At 45.2% G+C, this 26,704-nt stretch overlaps 1 protein-coding gene across 1 annotated transcript in view; it reads right to left on the bottom strand.

The window, feature by feature from the left end:
* Window positions 1-25,602, bottom strand: part of LOC127644634 (histamine H3 receptor) — a 43,720-nt gene extending 18,118 nt beyond the window's left edge. Inside the window, exon 1 of the mRNA XM_052127910.1 lies at window positions 25,356-25,602. Coding sequence (XP_051983870.1) covers window positions 25,356-25,602 — 247 coding nt within the window. The remainder of the gene's footprint in view (window positions 1-25,355) is intronic.
* Between the last annotated feature and the right edge of the window lie 1,102 nt (window positions 25,603-26,704).

Raw genomic sequence — 26,704 nt, 5'->3', positions numbered from 1 at the left:
TAAAGGCCGACTGCAGAGTATCGTGCGGGAGAGAGAGATCGTTTACGGACATGTCCGTCATGTGTGCGTTTATGTGGTCTTTTGAGTTTATCATTAAAACTATTATTTATATTGAAAAGCCAGTTCTCGCCTCCTCCTTTCCATTGATCCCTTTACACTGGTGCCGAAGCCCGGGAAGGAGGAGGGATACGCCGTAGTAGAGTTCTTGCCACTACTGTCCACCCAAACGGAGCAGCCGCAGCCATCTGCCGGGGGACGAGGAGCCCTGCCACATTGTGCTACTCGCTGTTTGATTGGATTTTGGTTCATAGCAGTTAATTCGCTGAATAGTCTATCCTAAAACCAAGATGATGCAGGCATTGGTCAGTGAAGACTCCCTTGATGTCTGGCTGGAGATGGCAGCAGGTCATCCTTTGTGAAGTTTATCGTAGTAAACTGAAATGATACAGACAGTGATCATCTAAGCGCCCTTGTGTTTCTGGTTGGCACAGACTGCAGTTAGTAGTCATCGCTCAGCAACACATAGTGCTGGGAAAGCGACATCAATCTGGGTCTGGCAGGCTCTAGAAACCCCTGATTATATATCCAGAGGAAGAGTCAAGAAAACAAATGGAATAATTTAAGTGTAGATGACATTCATTTTAAAGCAGAGTTCTGAAATGTGTTTTCGGTTCAGGCAGACCTGACTATTATTGCTTAACTATGGTATAAGGATGGGAAATATACCGGTTGACATGATAAACCTGTAGATACTTGACAACAGGTAAACATTTTGTATTTTCTTCTCTATTGCGGCTATGCAGAAATCACCACTGTGTGGCAAGAAATGTGCACAGCAGTATATTCAGGTTCCATCTCTTACAACGTGGTACACATTCTGATAGAGAAATTGAGGAGGAGGGAAAAATGGCTGCTGGTTCCTCAATCCCTGGCTGTGAACGAGTAGATGAAGATGAGATTGTGAAAAATGAAACGTGTGTCCTCCATGGTGTGGAATTGGCTTGGCTTCATAAAAAGCGATACGGACAAAAACCAGCGATTAGCAAGGTTTGCATTTCACGTATATCGATATATATTGCAGGGGTGTAGGCCTTATGGGAAGAATTGCAAAGAAAAAGCTACTTTTGAAACGGACAACAGATAATAGTGTTATGGATCTTAACCCCATTGAGCTTTTGTGGGATCAGCAAGACTGTAAGAAGGTGCGTGAGAAGTGCCCGATAAGACAGTTACATCTATAGTAAGTGCTACAGGAAGCGTAGGGTGAAAGGAGTATCTGGACAAACTGACAGCTAAAATGTCAAGGATCTGCAAAGCTGTCATTGCTGCACTTGGAAGATTTTTTGATGAGAACTCATTGAAGTAGTTTAAGAAGTTCTGAATTTTTTTTTCAAATTGTAATAGTAATTGTTCATGTTATTAATGTCCTGACTATACATTGTGATCTGTTGAATGCCACTTTGGCTTTTGACACATAGGACAATTAAGGGACTTGTCCACAACTATTACATAAGGTGCTAACATTCATTGATGCTTAAGAAGACAACACACTATACAACATGCATACTATACTTTATATAAATACATATATGAAATGTAGATTCTGAAGAGCAGTACTAAATAAAAAATTGTTTTTTATCTCTTATAAATTATTAAAGGTGTGTGAATATTTATGAGACAAAAGGGAATGCAAACTTATCTTCTCACATATTATCTTTAAACCTTCGAAGAATGGGCTATCAACTGACTTCATTTTCTTTGGCTTTCTATCTTGTTTCCAGGGGTGGAAAGAGTACTGAAAAATAATACTCAAGTAAAGGTACTGTTACTTCTTAAAAATTTAGTTTGAGTAGAGTAAAAGTACCTGTCCTAAAAACTACTTAAGTAAGAGTAAAAGAGTAGCTTATTTAAAAGTACTCATGAGATTTTTTGTACCAGCGTACAAGTACTTGAAGTAATTCTATTTAAAGATATTGTGGGAAACAAATGGTAGCCTTTTTTTTTACAAGAGTATTGAGTACTGAGTTGTGAAAGATATGCCGTTTTATAATAAAAACTCTATGCAGCAATTTAAAAATACAGTTTAAAAATGTAGCACACATACCGTAATTTACATTCTCTTTCATGGCTGTTTGCCAGAAAGAATAATAAATATAGGTATTTTATAGGTGTTTGTGACTGACAACTCTTAAAATACATCACTTATGATATTTTGAACACTACATTAATCTGATTTAAAAAAAAAAAAAAATTATATATATATATATAGGGTGACATGATTACAGAAATGAGAAAATATTTTTTTTCAATTTCATAATGTATGAAACAATTACATTTAAAATCAGTTCCCCTTCTGTCGCTCTCTTACGTTGTGTCAGAGAACGACACTAGGGGTCTCTCTTGAGCGCCGATATTCACCTCTGTACTATGAAAAAAGGCCAATGAGAGTTGGCAGCCAGTATTTGCATGTCCGCCCCGGACATACGGGTATTTAAGCGGCGCAAATACGGGAGTTCATTCAGAAAATTTCTTCGGAGCCGATGGTGCGTGTTTGCAGTCTGCTGCGTTACTACACACCGAGTTCCTGCTATCCTCTGCTGCATGCTGTTGGATTCTGCGGCGCACAACAGTGGCTTTCTCCTGGTTGCACGGCTGTGCACTTCCTGCCCCTGAGCGCATCGACAGTTGCAGATAGAAAGATCTCTCACGAGTCTTTCATTCATAAAAGAGTGATTTTATTTAAAAGAGTAATTTCCTCTAAAAGAGCAAAAACACAGCGGCGTTGAGCGTCCTTTTCAGGGCGCGTCTTTTTAAAGATGCCCTTCCGCCCCTGTGTTGTTTCTGGATCGCGGTAGAGTACTCTCCGCTTCCGGCGGCCACAGGCGTTGTCTCGTGTGTCTGGGCAGCGATCACACGAGGCTGCGTTTGTGGATGGTTCATGTTCTCATTGCGAGAACATGACCATGACAACGTTAGCGGTCACGGCTTGCTTACAACCGTAGCAAGCCACAACCGTAAGCAAGCCACTCCAGCCGCCCCAGCGTCGCTCCTTCTTCCCACGGGATTGAGGACGATGCGGCTGGCGATGGAGGTGATTTGAGGATGGCAGCGGGTGCAGCTCCGCCGGGTACGCCCCTCGGACCACCAGCGCCCCAGCACGCTCGTTGACTCCGTCCCGCTTCGAGGTGGCGGCGACTCGCCTCACAGCCAGTCTGCCTACCCTCTTGCGATGGAAGCAGATGAGTTCGCCGCAACATCGGAGGGCGTGGGCTCTGGCGCTGAGGGCTCCTCTGGGCTGCCGCCTCGGGCCTGCACGCCCAGCAGGAGGCCGGCAGCGCAGATGTCCGATATGCTTTCCGGGCAGCCAATAGCGTGGGCCTGGATTGGAACCCTCCATCCTCCCGCAGCCATCACGGCTAGGCGATTGGTTTTTGAGCGTGGGCGCCGCTCACAGCCTCGCCCCCAATACCTTTCTTCCGGAGGTGCATGATGAGCTGGCGTCTTCGTGGAGAGCACCCCTCTCCACTCGTCGTGCCACCTGCTCATCCGCCCTCGCCACCCTCGGCGGCGGGCGCGCCACGGGTACACGGAGATCCCCAGGTGGATAGAGCTGTTGCGATCCATCTATGCCCGGAAGCACTACCACCTGGCGGGGCCGCCCTGTACTCCCTTCCCGGTCCTGTAGAGCAACATCCTTGCTCACCGCGAGGCCTACAGCGCTACCGGACGCGCCGCTTCCGCCCTGCATGCCATGGCTCTCCTGCAGGTCCACCAAGCCAAGGCACTCCGCAACATGCACAGGGGTGGCCCTGATCCCGACGCGCTGCAGGAACTGCGCTCAGCGACCGACCTGCGCCCTGAGAGTGGCGAAGGTCACAGCGCAGGCACTCGGGCAGGCGATGGCCACTCTGGTGGTCCAGGAGCGTCAGCAATGGCTGGACTTGGTTGAGATGCGTGAAGCCGACAAGACTCGCTTCCTCAACGCCCCTGTCTCCCAGTTCGGCCTCTTCGGCGACACCGTGGAGGACTTTGCCCAGCAGTTCTCCCTGGTGAAGAAGCAGACGGAGGCCATTTCTCACATCATGCCGCGCCACAAGCCTGCCGCCACGGCCCAGGCCCCATCTACTCGCCGAGGGCGTCCTCCTGCGGCCAGAAGACCTTCTGCTCTGCCCCAACCTGGGCCCAGCTCTCAGCCCCAGCATCGAGCAAACCGCAGGAAGCGTACGCCCCCTGCCTCACGGACCCCGTCGAGGACCCGGAAGGCTCCCAAACATCCCTGAGACAGCGGACCCAGAGGAGCGAAGTTAGCTCGGAGATGGTGAGACCGCTCCGTCCCCGGTGGAGGGCGGGAGGAGAATCTTGTGTTTTTCATTTGCCGCACCCCTGGCCGGGGCTGCGGTACCAAATTCTCAATAAAGAGCTATTTCCTTTACCTCTGGGTCACATGGCCCGCAAATGCCGTACTCACGGCACTTGTGTTTCAGGCCTCAACAGTCCGCGCCCAGGATGCGGTGCTCCGCCCTCAGCCCCACGACTGTTCCCGGCCGGCCGGTTCAGAGCGAGTCCAGAGGGCGCCGACATCAGACCTCCTCCTCTGTCACGAACCCGCCCCTGCCGGTGCGCGGAACAAGGTAAGTGCTTTGAGCTTATTCTCAGCACCAGAGCCTCGGGGCGCCACAGAGCCTCCCGGCGCTGCGTTACCTGTTCCGCACCACTCGCGAAGCCCGCCGGGTACGTCCAAAATACTTGTCCCCTTGGTGCCCCTAGCACAGAGCGCAGAGGCATGGCTTTCTCTGCCCAGCTCGTCACGCTGGCTGCACCGGACCATTCGACTTCGGTTACGCAATTCAGTTTGCCAGGTCTCCGCCCCCTTCCTGGGCGTTCGTTCCTCCGCAGTGCACGGCGAACATGCCCTCTCCCTGCGCGAGAAATCGCCTCCCTTCTAATCAAGGGCGCGATAGAGCCTGTCCCTCCAACCGAAGCGAAGAAGGGTTTCTGCAGCCCTTACTTCGTTGTACCCAAGAAAGCGGTGGCATACGACCGATCTTGGACCTCGCGAGTTTTCAATCGGACCCTGTCCAAACTCCCGTTCAAAATGCTCACCAAGAAACAAATTCTATCTGGCGTTCGGCATCTAGATTGGTTCGCAGCGGTAGACCTGAAGGGCGCGTACTTTCGCGTCTCAATTACGCCCTCGACACCGACCCTTTCTACGGTTCGCATTCGACGACCAGGCGTATCAGTACAAGGTCCTCCCCTTCGGCCTGTCTCTGTCCCTCGGCGTCTTCCACGAAGGTCGCGAAGCGGCTCTTGCCCGCTCACGAGGCGGGCATACGCATACTCAATTACCTCGGCGATTGGCTCATTCTGGCCCCTCGCAGGAATTACTATGCGCACACAGAGACCAGGTGCTCGAGCACCTCCGCCGCTGGGGCTTCAGGTCAACTGGGAGAAGAGCAAGCTCACCCCAGTCCAGAGCATCTCTTTTCTCGGTTTGGAGTTAGACTCAGTCTCAATGACAGCACGTCTCTCCAGCGAGCGTGCTCAGTCAGTGCTGGAATGCCTCGCTTCCTTCAAGCCAGGCACCGTGGTCCGTTGAAGCGTTTCCAACAGCTCCTGGGGCATATGGCATCCTCCGCGGCGGTCGCGCCACTGGGGTTGATGCATATGAGACCACTTCAGCATTGGCTCCAGACTTCGAGTCGAGGCGAGCATGGCGCCACGGCACGCGCGGTGTGGAAATTACCACTGCCTGCCTCCAAACCTTCAAACCCTGGACAGACCTCTGCTTTCTTCGGGCAGGGGTACCCTTGCAGCAGGTGTCCGTCGGCGTTCTGGTTACAACCGGCGCCTCCAAATTGGGTTGGGCGCCGTGTGCACGGCAGCGCAGCCGCAGGCGGTGGAACCAAGGCCGCTGCGCTGGCACATCAACTGCCTAGAGCTGCTGGCCGTTCGTCTTGCCCTGAAGAAATTTCTTCCGATGATTACGTGGCAAACATGTCCTGGTCAGGACAGACAGCACCACGGTGGTGGCTTACATAAACCGCCAAGGCGAGTATGCTCCCCACATGTCACAGCTCGCCCGTCGTCTCCTCCTTTGGAGTCAGCAGTACGCTGCTGCGCCACTCACATCCCGGCAACCTCAATGTGATAGCGGACGGCTGTCAAGACAAACCTTGCCTGGCGGAGAGTGGAGGCTCCACCCCCAATCGGTCCAGCTGATTTGGGACAGGTTCGAGCAAGGCCCAGGTAGACCTGTTTGCCTCCCAGGAAACCTCCCACTGTCCGCTCTGGTATGCCCTCACAGAGGCTCCCCTGGGGACAGATGCTCTGGCTCACAGCTGGCCCGTGGGGCTGCGCAAGTACGCTTTTCCCCTAGTGAGCCTTCTTGCACAGGTGCTATGCAAGGTCAGGGAGGACAAGGAGCAAGTCACTCTGGTGGCCCCCTACTGGCCCAACCGGACGTGGTTTTCGGATCTCACGCTCCTTATGACAGCCCCTCTCTGGCGAATTCCCCTGAGGAAGGACCTTCTTTCTCAGGGGCCGGGGCACGCTCTGGCACCCGCGCCCAGACCTCTGGAAACTCCACGTCTGGTCCCTGGGCCGGGACGCGGAGGGTCTAGCCGACCTACCTTTAGCCGTCATAGACACTATTAACCAAGCCAGAGCCCCTTCGACCAGGCATCTTTACGCCCTGAAGTGGCGTCTGTTCATGAACTGGTGTTCTTCCGAGGCGAAGACCCGCAGAAGTGTGCAGTTAGGTCAGTGCTCGTGTTTCTTCAGGAGAGGCTGGAGAGGAGGCTGTCCCCCTCCACCCTCAAGGTGTATGTTGCTGCTATCGCGGCCCACCATGACCACGGTAGAGCGGCAAGTGTCTTGGCAAGCACGACTTAATCGTCAGGTTCCTAAAAGGTGCCGGAGGATGATTCCCTCCCGGCCTAACCTATTTCCCTCCTGGGATCTCTCGGTCATCCTGAGGGGACTCGGAGACCCCCTTCGAGCAGCTTGACTCAGTTGGACTCAGGGCCCTCTCTCTCAAGACTGCCCTGCTGATCGCTTCGCCTCCATCAAGAGGGTCGGGGACCTGCATGCGTTCTCTGTTAGCGGCGCCTGCCTGGAGTTCGGTCCGGCAGACACTTTCGTGATCCTAAGACCGCTGACCGGACTACGTGCCCAAGGTTCCTACCACACCCTTCAGGGATCAGGTGGTGAACCTGCAAGTGCTGCCCGGGAGGAGGCAGACCCAGCCCTCTCACTGCTGTGTCGATGCGTGCCTTACGTATTTACCTGGACCGCACACAGAGCACCAGGCGCTCTGAGCAGCTCTTCGTCTGCTTTGGGGGACAGCAGAAAGGGCAGCTGTCTCCAAGCAGAGACTTCGCCCACTGGGTTGTCGATGCCATTTCCCTGGCTTATCACACCCAGGCCGTGCCCCCCTTGCTGGGTCCGAGCCCACTCCACCAGGAGTGTTAGCGTCCTCATGGGCACTGGCTAGGGGCACTGCCCTAGCAGACATTTGTAGAGCTGCGGGCTGGGCAACACCTAACACTTTTGCGAGATTCTACAATCTCCGAGTTGAGTCAGTTTAGATCCCGTGTTCTCTCAGGTACCGAGCCCGTGAGAACTTCGGTGACACGCCGACGATCTGACCGGGTGGATCGCTTGCACCCAGCGCCCTTCCCCTAACCAGGGAAACAGTCGCCTTCTTCCCAGGAGATCTCAGGCTTGGGACACTGGTTGGCTCCTCCCTAGCCCTTGCGTGGTCGCAGTTCTCGTGGAGGGACTCGCCGACCCAAACCACTCGCGGTACCGCTAGCTACCCTGTACTGGTATAGGGGCCCCACAGGTAAGGCCTCCTGCTCGGACTCCCCTGTGTGTAAAACCACGGTTCTGTCCCCTCCACGTGAGTTGGCCCGTGTTTCCCTTAGGCAGTCACAGCTGCCTCAGGTGCCGTGCTGTATGCTCCCCCTCTCTGAGGCTGGTGCTACCACCGCACTACTGTTCGCATAAGGCCTAGGTATAGGCCATGCGATGTATGTGCCACTCAAATTTGCCTCCCCTCCGGGTAGGTGTGGCCTCCGCAGGGTCTTCCCCGCCCTACCAAGGGCTAAGACCCCCTTCCCTCAATGCGTGTAAGGGCCCGGCCGTAGTTGCTCTATCGCGAGAAACATAGAGAGAAAGAGGCCCAGCCAGGCTGGCCCATTCCCATGTTGGCGGCCGTCACCTTGTTCCCTCCTCGGGGTAGCGATAAGGAATCCTGATGGCTTAAATGGGGCATTGGGGAAGAGTGCGTCGCGGCTGATACAGTTGGTCGTTCTGCACGTAGGAATACCTGCTCGCTCCTGTATCAGCGGATCACGTACACGGCTCAGCGCATGGCGTTTTTAAGTGGACCCCTAGTGTGGTTCTCTGACACAACGTAAGAGAGCGACAGAAGGGGAACGTCTAGGTTGCGTATGTAACCTCAGTTCCCCGATGGAGGAGCGAGGCGTTGTGTCCCCCTTGCCACGTCGCTGAGCCGAGCCCCTGTTGTGGCCGGACCATTTCCGGCTCCTCAGAAAAATCCTGAATGAACTACCGTATTTGCGCCGCTTAAATACCCGTATGTCCGGGGGCGGGACATGCAAATACTGGCTGCCAACTCTCATTGGCCTTTTTTCATAGTACAGAGGTGAATATCGGTGCTCAAGAGAGACCCCTAGTGTCGTTCTCTGACACAACGTCTCGTTCCCTCCATCGGGGAACTGAGGTTACATACATAACCTAGACGTTTATGTGCATAGTCTAAATTTCCCTTAATGCCGACTGAGAGAGTTATTGTTGCACATAAAACATGTTCAAAGCAATGCAAGGAATGAAAAAAAAAATAAACACAAAAAAGCAGGGTCACTTGGCACAATAGAGGCAGTAGAGAGCAGTTGTTTTGTACAGGGGCCAGATCGTGCATTAAAGGATACAATTCGGATATAATCCACAAAAAATGTAAATTCTCTCATTATTTAGTCACCCTTATGCCATCCTGGATGTGTATGACTTTCTTTCAATAACAGAACAAAATTAAGATTTTTAGAAGATTATTTCAGCTCTTTTGGTTCATACAATGCAGGTGAATGGGAGCCAACATTTTTAAGCTCCAAAAATCACATTAGTCAGCATAAAAGTCAGAAGAATATTTCAGCTACAATGCAAGAGAATGGATGCCAACATTTTGACGCTCCAAAAAGCATATAAAGGCAGCATAAAAGTAGCCTAATCCATGTGACTCCAGTGGTTAAATCCATGTCTTCTGAAGTGATATGATAGATTGAATGAAGTCTTTGCAAATTTTTGCTAGAAATTCTACTCCCTGCTCAGTCAATCTCCACTTTAACTTTAACTTTCTTCTTCTTTTGTTTTTGGTGATTCACATTCTTCATGCATATCACCACCTACTGGGCAGAGATACACATTTCTAGCAAAAATGGATTTCAATATTGAGCTGTTTCTCACCCAGACCTATCATATCACTTCAGAAGTCATGGATATAACCACAGGGGTCACATGGATTAGGCTACTTTTATGCTGCCTTTATATGCTTTTTGGAGCGTCAAAATGTTGGCATCCATTCTCTTGCATTGTAGCTGAAATATTCTTCTGAAGAAAGAAAGTCATACACATCAGGGATGGCATGAGGGTGATGAGAGAATGTTCATTTTTGAGTGAATGAATTCTTTAAGTAGCACATGGAGGGCCACATTGTCCTCTTTTTGAGATACAGTGTTCCATATTGATTTAGTTCTTGTATCTTTTAAGACAAGAAATAATTGTGTTCTCATTCTAATGCATGATGCACAATTTTCTAAAGTTTGTGACAGGTGGAATGTTCTGCCTGAAGTATTGCTCTACAAAGATTGATACTTTTCTATCAGGCATTAGAAAAAACTTGATAAAGGCTAAGCATAATTCAAAATGATTTGATCATCTCTACTTTCCTGGTAATTTATTATACAAATTAACACTCTCTCTACATCAGGGGTTGGTATTATAAAAATATATACAAGTTATTCAGCCAAAAGTTGTGAGTGGTTTTCTCGTTTCCTTGTTGTTTTATTAAAAGTCTTTATATGAAATAGCCTACTAGACAGTGCTCAGTTTGGTTACATGTACACATGTCCAACCCCATACGTTCACTTTCGACCAAACCGACTGCGTTTACATTAAATCCTCATCAAGACGGGCATTGGCGGAATAATTATAAAGTGTATTTGATAGTTTAGGTGCAAACCTGCATTAGCGCTCAAACATTAGCGCCTGTCAATCAAACAGCACGCAGCGACAGACATCAGGAAATAAAAAGTAAATATTTTATATTTCATCTAGATCAACCAACCAGTGATTGTCTTGCTATCGCGATTGATGTAATGAAAACCCCTGTTCTAGATGTAGAATATAGGATAAATATAGAAAATTACTCAAATTTTTATCATTGATGTCTGTCTTTTTATTTTCAGATAAACATCAAGATTGTTTTATCACCCAGCCCTATTGATAACGTTGCCTTAATCTATCACATCAAACCCAATAATCTCAGTGATATAAAACTAATTTACAGGCTACATTATAGACACACAGAATCTAGTGAGCAGAAATATGAAATTTACCTCAATATGTTTCTTCAAATTAGAGGTAGGATTAATGTTGATATCTGGCTTGAGCAAGATAAACTCACATGACACAATCAAGCAATTTGTAAGCTGTTGAATATAAATAAGAGGAGGGACCATGCCAGTGTTTGTAGCGTTTCCACCCTGTCTCGTTTGGCGGGGAATGGAACCGCACACCTGTTGGTCATTTGATTAATGTGCTCAAAGCTATAAAGTCGGTATGTTTCCTGTGTGGTGGGGGGATTTGTGTTTGGTACTGTTGAGCTCGAAACCTAACTGCCTGCCCTGTCCGGTAGCAGGTAAGGAGGCCAGCAGTCCAGATTTAAGGTATTTTAAATTTATGAACTAAGGTTTGACATGTTGGGGTTTCTTTTTGCCGGTGTGCAGGGTCTAGTTGTGAGTATTAATATACCTGTGCTTGCGTGCGTGCGCGCTAAAGCACAGGGCTGTTAATCAGAAGGTCACAGGTTCTAACCCCACAGCCACCACCGTTGTGTCCTTGAGCAAGGCACTTAACTCCAGGTTGCTCCAGGGGGATTGTCCCTGTAATAATTGCACTGTTAGTCGCTTTGGATGAAAGCAACTGCCAAATGCATAAATGTAAGTGTGTGGGTTATTTTCCTTATTTCCATGCTTCAGCTACTGTACCTAATCAACGGCTGTTATGTATTTAGCTTGATTGGTATCAATGGTATGTACTTTTGATATTTTGTTTTGGTGTGTATTTATTGTAAGGTATTTGTGTGTGTGTGTGTGTGTTGGATATGTACTGAATTGCAGTGTATTGGGGGTTCACATGGGTCATTAATTTAATGCATGTGGGACAAAAGGGCTTTGAAACCTTTGCTGAATATTAATCTGTGTTGGTGTGCTTACAGTTTAAAAGCTTGTATATTTATTGTTGAACATCTAAATGTAAACAAGGCTCTTAACATCTCATGCATGTATTATGATGGTTCTCGACCTGCTGCTCCCTACAGTGTTTTACATTTAAGATCTTTGTATAAATAAAATTGTTAGACTTTACGGAACCAAGCTTGAGGTGGTGAAGTGTTTTTCTTGGTTACTGATGCTCAAGCAAAATTAACGGTCCAGTACAGAACCTGTATATGTGAGTCATATTCTCTGACTTTTGTCTTGTTACAACTTGGCCTTTTTCAATGCGAAAAGCCATTTCAGGTGCAGCTGTGATGTGTAAACCGTGCTTGAGGCATCCTTCACATCCATAACAGGTGGCTCCGGATATGCAGCTGCCGTTTAAGTTGTTTACGTGTGATTTCATTTGAAGGGAGTCACGTGACTGTCCCTAGCCAATTACGTTGACCGATAAAAATTAAATCAGGACAGGGAAGTAGCGAACATGGACAATGGGAAAATAGCGCGTTAAAGTTAGTGCACTTAAGTAAAAGTATACCATTTTTAAAAGAGTACAATTCTTGGGATAAAGTAGAAAATTACAGTAACGTGAGTGTTTGTCATTCGTTATTTTACACCCCTGCTTGTTTCTAAACCGCAATCTAAATTGAGAATCTGTGATTTGGCTACTAAAAACAGCCATTTGGCTCCATAATGTTTCAGTTTATGAGCCAGGTGGCTCCTAAGTCATATTTTTATTCTGGAGCCCTGGACAGGTGAAAAGTGTCAGTGTCGCAATCTGCTGACACATTTTTACTTGCTGTTAACAAAGTTGTTTGCAGCTGTCACAGAGACCAGTGAGATAATCAGGACACTTATTTCATTCATATCTTTAAGGGAGTAGGACAATTATTTGCATACTTCATGAATTAATCTCTTCCAGCACCTTTAATCAATAAAGAAATTCACAAAGTACTTCCTATGCTATGATTGTCACGGATCCACCTGACCTTCCCACCACAAACACTCAACCTTCCAGCTCCCCTGAATTCTGATCACCTGCCTCCAATCACCGTGTCAATCAGCTCCTCTATGTAACACACCACTCTCCCTTCATCCTTCGTCTGGTTTATCGCAGTATGCAGACTCCCTTACCTCCTACTTACCTGACTCTTCAGATGCCATTCCAGCGTGCTCCCTTGATGATTCCTCTCCAGCGTTATTCTGATGTTTATTCCAAGTCCTCTCTCCTGCAGTGTGATTCTCCAAACGAACATTGGAGCAAAATTAACATTTGAAGTAATACTTCAAACAGCAAATACAATAACCACTATTAAGTACTGTTGTCTGTTCCTGAATCGATCTGCTCATTCTTCACTCACCTGCTAATTGCTGTCTGTGTTTGTTCCAATAAATATCTGCATTTGGGTTACTGTCACAGGATACCAGACCCTCACAAAACCATGAACCCAGCAGGTCAGGACCCCATCCGGGAGCTGGTTGACACACTCGAGTCAAGTCGAGTACTAATCACCTCTGCTCCATCATCTAACCCCACTGCTCCACTGATCTCAACCAACACTTCCGCAATTTCTTCACCGGTCTATTCTGCCAGTCCCTTGGTCAATCCAGCACCATACTCCGGATTGGCGGAGAACTGCGATGGCTTTTTGCTCCAATGTTCACTGGCCCTATAGATGCAGCCGCATCTTTTCCCCACAGAGCAGGCTAAGGTGGCTTATATAATCAACTTGCTCTCTGGAGGAGCACTGCAGTGGGCCCAACCTCTTTGAGACACATCAGGGGCTCGACCCAACACTGCAGCTGGATCTCTCTTCATTTGATGACACCATGGGGCTTGAGTGCTTCATCCAACTTTCCATCCAAGTTGCCAACCGAATGAAGCCCTGCCTAGATGAAGTGCCCGCCTTGTAGTCTTCGCCTGTACCATCACGATCACCCTCTGTCCGATCTTCTGAACCAGGCGTGGAGCTCATGCAAATGGATGTTTCTCTGCTCTCATCAGCAGAGCTCCAGCTTCGGTTGACCCAGCGGTTGTGCCTGGACTGTGGTGGTAAGGGACATATCATCTCAGCATGTCCCATTTGTCCTCCCCACCCATGGTGAGTCATGTTACTTACATTCGAATCTGGATGGGAGATGAATTGAAGACCACCTCTGTAACTCCAACAGGCCACTACGAGTACCGAGTGATTCTGTATGGCCTGGTCAACAGCCCCTCCATGATCCAGGGCTTCATGAATGAGATGATCCATGAGTACCTCGATTCGTCCTCGAGTACCTCCGACATTCTAGTGTACTCCTGGATGAAGACCGACCATTGTAAAAACGTCATGCTAGTGTTGGAAAAGCTGAGGGAATACCACCTGTACCTCAAGGCTGAGAAGTGTTCTTTTCATCAGTCGTCCCTCCAGTTCCTAGGTTACCACATCAGTCCTGATGGTATCCAGATGGACGAGGGGAAGTTAGAGGCTGTGCGATCCTGGCCCATTCCTACTAGAATCAAAGAACTCCAGTGCTTTGCCACTTCTATCACCGCTTCATCAGGAATACAGCTCTCTCACCTCTCCCTTAAACTCCCCTCTCTGATCCAAATCTCTCAAGTCTCTGACCTGGAACTCCGAGGTGTCCTACGCCTTCCAACATCTGAAGGAGGCCTTCACCATGGCTCCACTTCTCATCCACCTCGATCCTAGAAGGCCTTTTGTGGTGGAAGTGGATGCCTCCACTAATGGCGTAGGAGACATCCGGCGCCACAGCAGGGGAAACCATCTAAGCTCCATCCATGTGCCTTCTCTAGAAAACTCTCCCCGGTGGAGCAAAATTATGACATCGGAAACCGGGAGCTCTTGGCTGTCAAATTGGCCCTGGAAGAGTGGTGGCATTGGCTAGAGGGGGCCCAACACACCTTCCTGGTACTAACTGACAAGAACCTTGAGTACCTCCGGGAGACTCGTCGTTTAAATCCTCGCCAGGCAGGATGGGCCCTCTTCACATGTTTCAGTTTCACCATCTCCTATCTTTCGGGGGACAAGAACATCAAGGCCGATGCCCATTCCCATCTTTACGCTCCAGAGGAAAGCCCAAAGATGTCTCCTCACGTAATTGTAAGCCCTATCCAATGGTCCCTGGACGATAGAATCACTGAAGCCACAGCCACTAAACCTGCTCCACTGGGCTGTCCCACCAAAAATACCTTTTGTACCCTCCTCTCAACGTTTATCACTCATCGACTCCATCCACTCCTCCTTGTGCACTGGCCACTCTGGGACCAATAAGACCTTCTGGTCCCGGATATGAGAGAACTGGTGGCCACCCATGGACAAAGATATCAAAAGGTTTGTCCAGAGACACCTGGAATGTGCCATGTCTGGAACCCAATGACAACTACCGGCTGGCAAGCTCCTTTTGCTATCCATTCCACACTGACCCTGGTCACACCTCGGGGTCGTCTTTATCATGGACCTGCCATCCTCTGAGGGATTCACCTGTGTTTTGATGGTCCTTGACCGCTTATCCAAAGCCTGCAAGTTGATACCCCTCAAAGGTCTTCCCACCACCTAAGAAACCACTGAAGCACTCTTCAACCATGTGTTCAGAAATGATGGGATTCCAGAAGATATCGTCTCAGACAGAGGTCCCCAGTTCATCTCCAGAGCCTGGAGGGCTTTTTTTTCTGTCATAGGAGTAACCATTAGCCTCTCTTCCGGGTATCATCCTCAGAGCAACAGGCAGATGTAGAGGAAGATTCAGTAGATCAGCTGTTTCCTCCGAAGCTTCTGTCATCGCCGCCAGAACCGTTGGAGTTGTTTCCTGTCCTGGGCCGAGTATGCACAGAATTCCTTACGTCAACCCTCCACCAACCTAACACCCTTCCAGTGCCTACCAACCTCCTCTTTCCCCTTGGTCCGGAGAACCATCTGACGTCCCAGCAGTCAACCATTGTTTAGAGAGAGCAAGAGGGCCTGGGACTTAGCCCTCCATTTCCTGCAGAGAGCTGTGCACTGCCAGAAGATCCTTGCTGATGCCCGGAGATCATCTATTCCCATTTACCAGCCCAGGCAGAAGGTTTGGCTCTCCACGAAGGACATCCAGCTGCGCCTGCCATGCAAAAAGTCCCCATTACATTGGTCCCTTCACTATCACAAAACAAATTAATCCTATCACCTACCAACTCCCATCTTCACCAGAATTAATGTGGAGCACCTCATTTGGCTTTCATAATATTCTTTAGTGTGCTTCATTTTGATATTGTAATACAGATAGTTTGAATTGCCACCAGTTATTATCGTTGAGCAACACAGTTTGCAGATAACATTTTTCTGCTCCGTGTCGGCTTTTGTGAACCAACACCACAGATGTCGCACCTGTTTTAATAACAAGCTCCTTTTCATTTTCTTGGTATTTCTATTGATCATATCAGCAATGATTTATCAAATGAAGTACAGACATGTGTAGTCAATTGCACCTCAGCATGTTAAAGAGATGATTCAGGTGTCTTGATCACAGTGACGCTGTCCCAGCTGTTGTTCACTTGCCTTTTCAGCACATGCATTCAATGTGAACTGCCAAGGAGCAAAGAAAAGACATTTTGCAAATTATAAAAAAATTCTGGTATCATTATCCCGCTTTGTTTAATTGATGTCTGTTCTAATGAATTTGACACGGTTTAAGAGCGTTACAGGGTAACAGGTTTATCTATGTTAATGTGGGATATTGGTTTGAATGGGAACTGTCGATTACAGAGCAGTAAATTGCAAGTGGAATTATTTTATTTGTCTGAAATGTGTTAATAATTGTCCTATATGCTTAAATTATAAATAAAAAAATAATTGTCCACTGGTCTACTCGTAGCATGGCCATTAACCATGCATATTGACCTTGGTTCAAATCGTCTGCAATATCTATATTTTTATTTAAATTGTTATAACAGCATCCTTTACTTTTCAAAGGTTATGTGCATGACAATGTTCTCTAATTGATCATTCACTTTGTTGATTTTCAGGTAAATCAATTCATTATTCAATATAAAGAAATAAAAGCGATTCAAAGTGTATTATCACATATCAGCCTTTGATGCTTTAATTTTGCAAATAAAATAGTTCCACTTAGACATTGACTAATTTTACTTAAATTCTGTTAATTCTGCCAGCAATTTGTTTTAATATATTAACAAGTTGAAAAATTATAGTCAACACAACGTCATGATCAATCTCATGGATGCATATTTTCATATAGAAATTCTGTCACAACACAGGAAGGTCCTGAGGTTCGCTTTCGGGGGCGACGCTTTCCAATATCTGGTTCTTCCATTCAGCCTAGCCTTTATCAACCCGCACATTCACGAAGTGCATGAATGCAGCACTGGCTCCTTTGCGAATTATATTGACGACTGGCTGATCCTAGCACAGTCACAAGAACTGGCATTACAGCACAGGGATATCATCTTAGCTCATCTGGTTTCTCTGGGTTTGAGGCTCAACGTCAAGAAAAGCGCCCTCTCTCCCAATCAGAAAACTACCTATCTGGGGATCGTATGGAGTTCGATCATAATGCGGGCACAATTGTCTCCCGCTCGAATAGAGTCCATTCAAAACACCCTGAGCAAAGTCGGGCTAGGCCAAGGTTGCACTCTTCGTCAGTATCAACGAATACTAGGTCTCGTGGCATCTGCGTCCTCGGTGATCCCTTTTGCACATGAGACCATTTTAGTTGTTGCTCAAAGCCAGGGGCATTCATCTAAGGGCCGGTCCCCTAAGGCTGATAACGCTACGTACCCTTTCTATGTGGTTCAGACCCCGGTTCCTCACTTTGGGTCCCACTCTAGGTGCGTCTTGCCGTCGCAAGCTGCTAACAACAGACACCTCCCTGATGGGCTGGGGAGCGGTCTTAAGTGGTTGTCCAGCTCAAGGACAACACTGTGGTAGTATATTACATAAACCATCAAGGAGGTCTACTGTCACGCCAGCTGCACAGCAGATTCTCCTTTTGGCCCAGGGCAAGCTCCTGTCAATCAGAGCAGTTTATAAATTGGACCTCTTCGCCTCCCAACAAACAACGCAATGTCCCCTCTACTTCTCTGAGTCACACAGCCCCCCTGGGTCTGGACGCGATGGCACATACATAGCCCATACATGGCCCATACAGCTCTGTCTGCTTGCCACGCCTTGATTGATGGGATGCCATTGGGGAAACATCCTCTGCTCACTGGCTTCTTTCGTGGAGCCATGCAAATAAGACCTCCTGCTAGGACCAGGATCCCTTCATGGGACTTAGCAATAGTCCTTGAGGGTCTGGTTGAGACCCCCTTTGAACCTCTAGAGTTAGCGTCTGAAACTTCTGACTCTCAAGATGTTTTTTCTTATGGCGGTTACGTCTCTAAAAAGAATTGGGGATTTGCAGGCTCTGTCTGTCTTGCCAGCCTACTTAGATTTTGCCCCAGGAATGGCTAAAGCAATATTGAACCCTTATCCTGACTACCTGCCTAAGGTTCCTTTCTCGGCCATACATCCGGTCACTCTTGAAGCCTTCTGTTCCCCGCCGTTTACAGTGCCGGATCAGGAAAGTCTTCACGGACTGTGTCCAGTGCCCTTCAGGCTTACGTCCACCGCACTAGACAGTGGCATAAGTCAGGGCAACTAGTAGTTTGTCATGGGGGCCGTAACAAGGGGGCAGCCGTCACCAAGCAGACAATGTCACATTGGGTGAGGGATGCTATTGCCCTGGCCTACCAGGTGCGCGGTCAAGCTTCGCCAGTAGGGATCAGGGCTCACTCTACAAGAGGGGTCGCCTTCTCTAAAGCCTTGGCTAGAGGTGTCCCTCTGCAGCATGTTTGTTATGCGGCAGCCTGGTCCTCTCCGCACATATATAAGATTTTATAGTTGGATGTTCATGCCACTCCAGGCTCTTATGTCCTTGAGTCAACATCACAAGCTCATGTCCAAGACCTCTCGCACTCTTGTGAGCACAACTACACAACCGTAAGGGGTCCAGACATCCACAGTGTGGCGGCATGGGTATTCTCATTCCCAAAGCGCTAAATCAGCACAGCATCAAAGTGTAACGTCTGATAGGGAACGTCTCAGGTTACATAACTGTAACCCCCGTTCCCTGAAAAAGTGGAACGAGATGCTGCGCTTCATTGCCGCCCTGAGGATGCCCCAGGACTGCTCTTCAGACAAAATACATGATGATGCACCTGTGGCCCATCTATTTATAGCCCCTTTACTGGTGCATCCTGATGATGTCACCGGCAGAGGCTATAAATTATAGTAAATTTCATTGATGTGTGACGCACATATTCACAGCTGGTCACTCCTAAAGACGTTCCCAAAACACTAAATTAGCGCAGCATCTCGTTCTGCTTTTTCAGGGAACAGGGGTTACATTTAAGTAACCGGAGACATTTCTGCTGATGAGTCCTAGACCATGTAGGCATATTTTGATAGCACTCTTATTTGCATATCTGTTCAAACTTGTCTGCAAACCAAAATTCCTTAACTAAAGGAAATTGTATGATAAACAGCATTGAATATGACTATCCAATTATATCATTTAGAATTGAATCAGAGCCCTTATTTTTCATGGCTAAGAAACAAAGGGTTTTTTAAATAAAGTTATTGTTAAAGAATTACAACAGCAACAACTGAAAAAACATAGCTTGAAATGGAAAACAGCATTTAACTAAATATTTCGCTATTAAAATGATACCAAAAACACCAAGCAGGACTCAAATTAGAGAAGTTATTGAATCCGTTCATTTACTGATTTACCACTTTACTAATATGAATCAGACTATACTGTGTTTAGAGGACCTGCAGTAAAGCTGCAGGCAACACTGGCTAGAATGTCTTGTATTGATAAAGTACACTCAACTAAAGGATTATTAGGAACACCTGTTTAATTTCTCATTAATGCAATTATCTAATCAACCAATCACATGGCAGTTGCTTCAATGCATTTAGGGGTGTGGTCCTGGTCAAGACAATCTCCTGAACTCCAAACTGAATGTCAGAATGGGAAAGAAAGGTGATTTAAGCAATTTTGAGCGTGGCATGGTTGTTGGTGCCAGACGGGCTGGTCTGAGTATTTCACAATCTGCTCAGTTACTTGGATTTTCACGCACAACCATTTCTAGGGTTTACTAAGAATGGTGTGAAAAGGGAAAAACATCCAGTATGCGGCAGTCCTGTGGGCGAAAATGCCTTGTTGATGCTAGAGGTCAGAGGAGAATGGGCCGACTGATTCAAGCTGCTAGAAGAGCAACTTTGCCTGAAATAACCACTCGTTACAACCGAGGTATGCAGCAAAGCATTTGTGAAGCCACAACATGCACAACCTTGAGGCGGATGGGCTACAACGGCAGAAGACCCCACCGGGTACCACTCATCTCCACTACAAATAGGAAAAAGAGGCTACAATTTGCAAGAGCTCACCAAAATTGGACAGTTGAAGACTGGAAAAATGTTGCCTGGTCTGAGTCTCGATTTCTGTTGAGACATTCAGATGGTAGAGTCAGAATTTGGCGTAAACAGAATGAGAACATGGATCCATCATGCCTTGTTACCACTGTGCAGGCTGGTGGTGGTGGTGTAATTGTGTGGGGGATGTTTTCTCTTCCAGCATCCCTCTACATTGCAATTAAATGACTCCCATACAGGCCCGGACTGGCCATCGGGAGCACCGGGACAATTCCCGCTGGCCTGGCGACTAAGTTGGCCTGCTGCCAGCCAGCTTTTTTTATTTATTTTTTTTTTATTATTTTTATTATTTTATATTAATACCTTTTACCAGTGATCATTTTTGAATTTGTCATTCAATAAAATTATTAATATTAATTACAATAAAAAACATTAAATCATGAATCTGTTAGTCTTGACTGGCAAGGCTACGATTCGACTTTACGCCTCAGACAAACGGTTAAACAGAAAATGCGAGCAGCGCCCGTCTAACGTTACATTCGTGGAGAAATCAAAACAAATGAGTGCACACAGAAAACTCACAGAAGAAATGTATGGAGGTAAAAATTCTAATTGTTGTTTTTTTTTATTTATAACTTAACACAACTAAGGGAGCTGTTTTGCTGAATATTATCACGCTTGAAAATGTTACATTTAATTTATTGTTCAATAAACCAGTAGCGTAGTTAATATTTATTAAGTTACTTACATTTTAGACACAAACCATATTAACTGTTTTTGTTCTATTTCACCGGCTAAAATGGTTCCAAAGGAAAGCTACTGCAGCGCGGTGTTTTGTTACTGAATGATTCAGCGTTTTGAACGAATCTTTTGTATGAATGACTCACTAATTAAGACGGTCACTTGCTGCCACCTATTGGCAGTTTAGTTTAATGTTTAAGTATTGCATTTTTTTTATATTCAAACATTTATTTAAAACATCAATCTCATAACATTATTTATTGCAGTTGTAATTACAGTCCACAGGACGTTATGTGCAGACCCATTTGATATTAGGACTGCTTTACTTCTAGGTTGGTTGTTTATGTTTTTATGTTATGGTCATACTGTGAAATAAATGTAATTTGGGGGGGGGGGAACAAGGTTGTCCGTGTTTCTAAATTTTATTTGGGTACATAGGATGGCCTGGATGGGTGTAGGATTTCCGGCCTGAAATTGCGTCCTAGTCCGGCCCTGCTCCCATATGCTTCTGAATTTTATGCTATGTGACTAAAATATGTCTATTATTAGCCACTGGCTAGACAATATTCAGATTTTACTCTCCAGTGATTGAGCCAGAGCTCATGTATTGGTGAAGAACTTAATTACCGCAATCATTAACTGAATAAGAAGGTGATTAAGAAGCTGGATTCAACCTCAGCTTTTACTGCGTGTTGTCTCATAAGTGCACACTCTGAAGGAAATGTACCTTATTTAGCTGCAGTGGGTCCGTAGGTGTCATGATAATGATGTCACCATTGCTTTAGTTGAACCGCGTTTTGCCAGAATTACTTTTACAAAGCATTTAACAACGTCAACTGATATTGCTTACTTTTCCACTGACTGTTTTCACAACATTCTCAGTTTTATAGCATGGCTATAAATGTCCGGCCCTGCTTCTGTTGGATGACTGTTAGAAGGTAAAAGTGTTGCAAAACTCAAGAGCTTGCAGATTTGAATTTGAGAACATGTTCAGTAAATATATGTAAAAGCAAGTCAATACACATTATGCAAGTAAAAGTTTTATTTTGTAACGTTCTGTGTATTTTGTGTCCAAAGGCGAGATCCACAAATGAGGGAAAAACCACCATTTAACTTCACTCTAGTCAATGTGTGCTGCACTCATTCAACCGTAAACATTTTGCTTGCCAATCTGCCAGTTCTCTTAAAGAGACAGTACCATTTCAGTGCTTGTTATCCATATTGATGTAAACTCAATGTAAATCTCGTATATAACCAGCCATACAAAATGTAGTAATTTAGTAAGTGCAATAAATGTGTAAATACATCAATATTTAAAGGCAATTATGAAATATTTAAACTTCAGAAAAAACTGTTAATCAGAGGTGGGGGACTCGAGTTACAAATTTAAAGACTTGTGACTTGCTTGACAAATGAAGCGAATGACTTGACATTGACTTGAGAACAGTGATTCGAGACTTGACTTGAACTACATGGCTCGACAATGACTTGAATGTTTTTATTATTTTTATTTTCAACAACTTAAACGGTAATGAAATGTGTTTAAAAAATATTGCGGACATCAATTAATTAATATGCAAAAATGTAAACCCACCTGCACCACTGATCTGAGCTGCGCAGTTAATGTGCAGTTATTGTTAAAGGATTACAACAGCAACAACTGAAAAAACATTGTGGCTCACAATGCGCCAAAATGACGGATGATTGTCCAGTTCCCAAAATAATCTCCTTTGGCTATAAAGATTTCGAATTGGACCATGTGAATTAAAAAAAAGGATGAAAATATGCAACGCAAAAATATCCGATACAACCACCACAACCTCGAATTTCATCAGATATTTCAAAAGCCACAAGGAAAGGTAAGTAAATCATTTCATTATCCAGGAAAATTATTATGTAAAATTACTGTTCAAATGTTTGAGGGTTGTCAGTAAATTAAAACTATTCACCATTAATCTCATGTTTTTTAGCGCTACAAGTTTGGAATGACCTGACATTGCCTCTAAATGTATGTGTGCATTTTTTTTAAACCTTCTTAACAGTCAACAATACCATAACCATTTGTTGGCAATATAAAAACATAACAGGCAGATTTGCAGTCACAACACTTTAATCTAACTAATCTCAACACTAAAATCTAAAGAATGACTTGTGATGAAATCCAAGTGCTCTCTCATAGTGATGAGAGAGCACTTGTCTCATATGACTTCTGAAGACTTTAACTAATGCCCTTGAATGCAATACTTTTATGACTATTTTATATAAATGTATGTCTGAAGGGAACTGACTTTCTACAGAAAAGTTTCAATGGCATTTTCTTTTCATCTTACCTCCGTATTAGAAATTATAAAGTATTGTTTATAAACGCAGGGCTGCTTTGTTTACAGGCGTTACCAGAGTAACCGCTATATTTCTGCTGTATAAGGGCCACCTACTGTCAGAGTGAATTTGCATTTTCAATCAGCCCGTCTGCCATTTTTGTTCAATGTGAAAATCTGACTGCATTTTTACACAGTAGGCCTAGATGCAGGGTTATACATTTTAATAGGTTAATTCTAAAAATATAAACAATTCGGATAAGGCATCTAGAAGGATTCACAGTATTTTTAAGTGCCCACAATAAAAATACTGTGCATGTTCATTAACGCAAGTTACTTCTATATATATATAAAATGTTTGCAATGTGTTTTTACAGAAGAGATGCACAGGTGAATGTGGGCTTATTTGAAAAACATGTTCGATGTAGGTTCAAATACAAAGAGTTTGGCATTTATTTGTGCATTTGATTTAGAAGCTAAATTTAAATCAGAGACCAAATGCCCTGTGTGTATGTGTTGATTGTATTAAGCTCTTTCAATGCAGTGTATAAATTGCGATAGCTACATGCACACATGAATGGATGTTACATAAAGTGTTTAAAATACAGACCACTCAGACCCCTCTTTTAACTCTCATGTGGTGTTCAGGTCATTTTTGACCCACTCTTTTTTTTTTTTTTTTTCCCTCCTCTGATAAAATTGGTAACCTTTTCCTCCACTAGCTATCTAAATCCATGTGGTGTTTTGGGAAAATTGTATCCACCATAGGAAATGAATGGGAAACACTAAAATACAGACATTTTTTTTAATTTGTCAAATAAAAATAAATAAATCAAAAACAATGTAGAAAATACACGCATACAACCACACACACAGGTTTGTTTGATTATATTAGCGATCTCTCATTGACTTCCATTGATTTCATATCAGGCTAATTATATTTTCTATTTCCAAACTCTACCCCAAAACCTAACCATCACACAAACATGTGCACATCACTAGATTTGAAGATCGACATCATCTGAGTTTTTTTTTTTTTTTTTAACTGAAGACATTTGGACCTCACAAGCGTAGACAAACCGGTCTATATACACTGATCAGCCACAACATAAACACCTGCCTAATATTTTGCAGGTTCTCCTCGTGCCAGACAGGCTGGTTTGAGCATTTCTGTAACAACTGATCTCCTGGGATTTTCACGCAACAGTTCAACAGTCTCTAGAATTTACTCTGAATGCTGCCAAAAAAATAACATCCAGAAAGGGGCAGTTCTGCAGATGGAAACGCCTTGTTGATGAGAGAGGTCAACGGAGAATGGACAGATTGACAAAGTGTACGGTAACTCAGGTAACCGCTCTGTACAATTGTGGTGCGAAAAATATGTGAGTTGGCGCTGTTTTGGCAGCACAAGGGGGACCTACACAATATTAGGCAGGTGGTTTTAATGTTGTGGCTGATCGGTGTATATAGCACACAGGTCGAAGTCTGAGTCTGGCCCCTGGGTGACAAAGTTTTGGGTTAGAATTTTGATGTTTGATATAAATGACAAGAAACAAAATTATGACTCTTTGTAACACTATTATATTTGACTCTGGCAGCATGGTCAGGTTTGACAGCATATTGGAACTTCATTGCAAAATCTGACACTTCAACACAAGTGGTTTAGAAAAATATGCTACAGTTTGACAAATAGTTTATCATGTCTAAATATATATCTAATGCCTTGTGATAATATCTAGAAATTAAGTTTGTTACAACATTTGCTAAATCTGTATAAAATGTACTTGTTTTATATGAAAATGAATGGGGTCATTCATAGTTACATAGGGTCTATGTACCAAAAAATTGCCCACAAAAATGCACAACTTTAGTGTTTTTATTTTAGTCCATTTTTTTTTTTTTTTTTTTCATTAAAAAAGAAAATGTAACAGCAGACAGAAATTGTCTTTCCATTTTTTTTTTCATCAAAATGCTTGTATTAGAATAGGCTACTTTTACAGAAAGCTATGAAGTATAGCTACAACTTGAAATGTAACTAAACGTAGCCAATTATTAAATTACTATTCTGTATAATAATTAACATATTAAATACATCAGTCAGCATTCAATAGCCAAGTTTCATCTTAAACGGCTTGTACTGATAGTATTCTTGTCTAATAGTAAAAAATTTATATTTTTTTAAAGAAAACAAAGTAACATTTTATTCAGTCTTGTTTAATACTGAATACAAGTCATAAGAGATATTTCAGCTTTATAATTAAAACGTCATCAGCATTTATACAACCCCTTTTGAGATGAGTTAATTGGTTAGTTTTCAGGCAAAAGAAAGACCATTTGAAAATTCCCTGAACACTTACCAACGAGAAAGTCTGAGATGGCCAGGTTTAGTAGGAAATAATTGCTCTGTTTGCGCAAACTCTTGTCCATCTTGAAGGCGACGATGACCAGCGCGTTTCCACACACGATCACCGCGATCAATACGACCATCACGAGCGTGAGCAGCACGAGCACTGGACCCGCGAAGCCCGCGTCTCTCCTCACGGCGGTCCAGTTACTGACCGTGTGCTCACGGGTCATGTTGGGATCCCATTGATGGTTACCCATCGAGAGAAAAGAGGGCTTCCACCGAGTTCAGTTGCTTGTTGTCTGTTTCATGTGTCACAGGAAGGTTCATATGAATTCCTCTAGTAAGTGTCGCGCCGCTGAAGTTGACGCCCCTCGCCCACTCCAGTTGCTGTCCGCTCCCGCTGCTGCGCGTCAAGGACTATTGTAATTAAACATTAATTATCCGTTAAGTAAATCAAGTCCACATATACAGTAAATCAAGTCAAGCTATTTAAGAAATACAGGGCAGCATGATCGTTACGAACATTAGTAGGCTATTTATAACTTTTCAAAGTGACAATAAAACCAACGGTAGCCTATATAAGGTGCCAAATTTCACTAAATAAAATGACAAATGAAAGTCCGTAGGATCCCTTGGCAGGGCATTTGCTGGCTGCAGATTACTAGGGTTTGCACTTGTGCCTGCTTTAGTTTGCTATGCATTTCCAGGATCTGCACTGGTGCTGCTGGTCTTACTGTAGAACGTATCGGTTACCTAACGTAACCTCGGTTCTCTCTAGATGAGGGAACGAGTATTGCGTAAGCTAGCTTACGCTACGGGAAAGATTAATCTTTTCTGAGATATTGAAGCCAAAAAATTATCCTTAATTTTTGTATCCATTGTCAACGCAGTGCGGCAGCTGCAGACCTTGAGCGAGCTAGCTAGCGAGCTCATAGGTTGCTCTGCGGCAACTGCTGCAGCCTATAGACGAGCTTGGGCGAACTCGCATCCAATGAGAGGCGTCCGCGCGCTCACTGCATCAAAGCCCGCCAAAATGGGCGTGACTAGAGTGCATATAAGCGTAGTTCGTAGGCTGGAACCCTGGTTTTCATTGACTGAAGCGAAAAGTCGCTGCGTGGCGCGAGCACGGCCGGCTACGCAATACTCGTTCCCTCATCTAGAGAGAACCGAGGTTACGTTAGGTAACCGATACGTTCTCTTACGAGAGGTTCTCTCGTATTGCGTAAGCTAGCTTACGCTACGGGAACCCATTATCAACGCCGTGCGCGCCAAGCATCCACTGTATGAGCCCCAGGGAATTAAGGGGGACCGGGGAGCCCTTATGAGTGGGGAAATAATATTTGGCCGGCAAGAATGCGG

Source organism: Xyrauchen texanus, chromosome 6, assembly GCF_025860055.1.
Source record: "Xyrauchen texanus isolate HMW12.3.18 chromosome 6, RBS_HiC_50CHRs, whole genome shotgun sequence".
In the NCBI taxonomy this organism is placed as follows: Eukaryota; Metazoa; Chordata; class Actinopteri; order Cypriniformes; family Catostomidae; genus Xyrauchen; species Xyrauchen texanus.
Note: the sequence above shows the minus strand (reverse complement) of the source record. Positions and strands in the feature narration are given on the sequence as shown.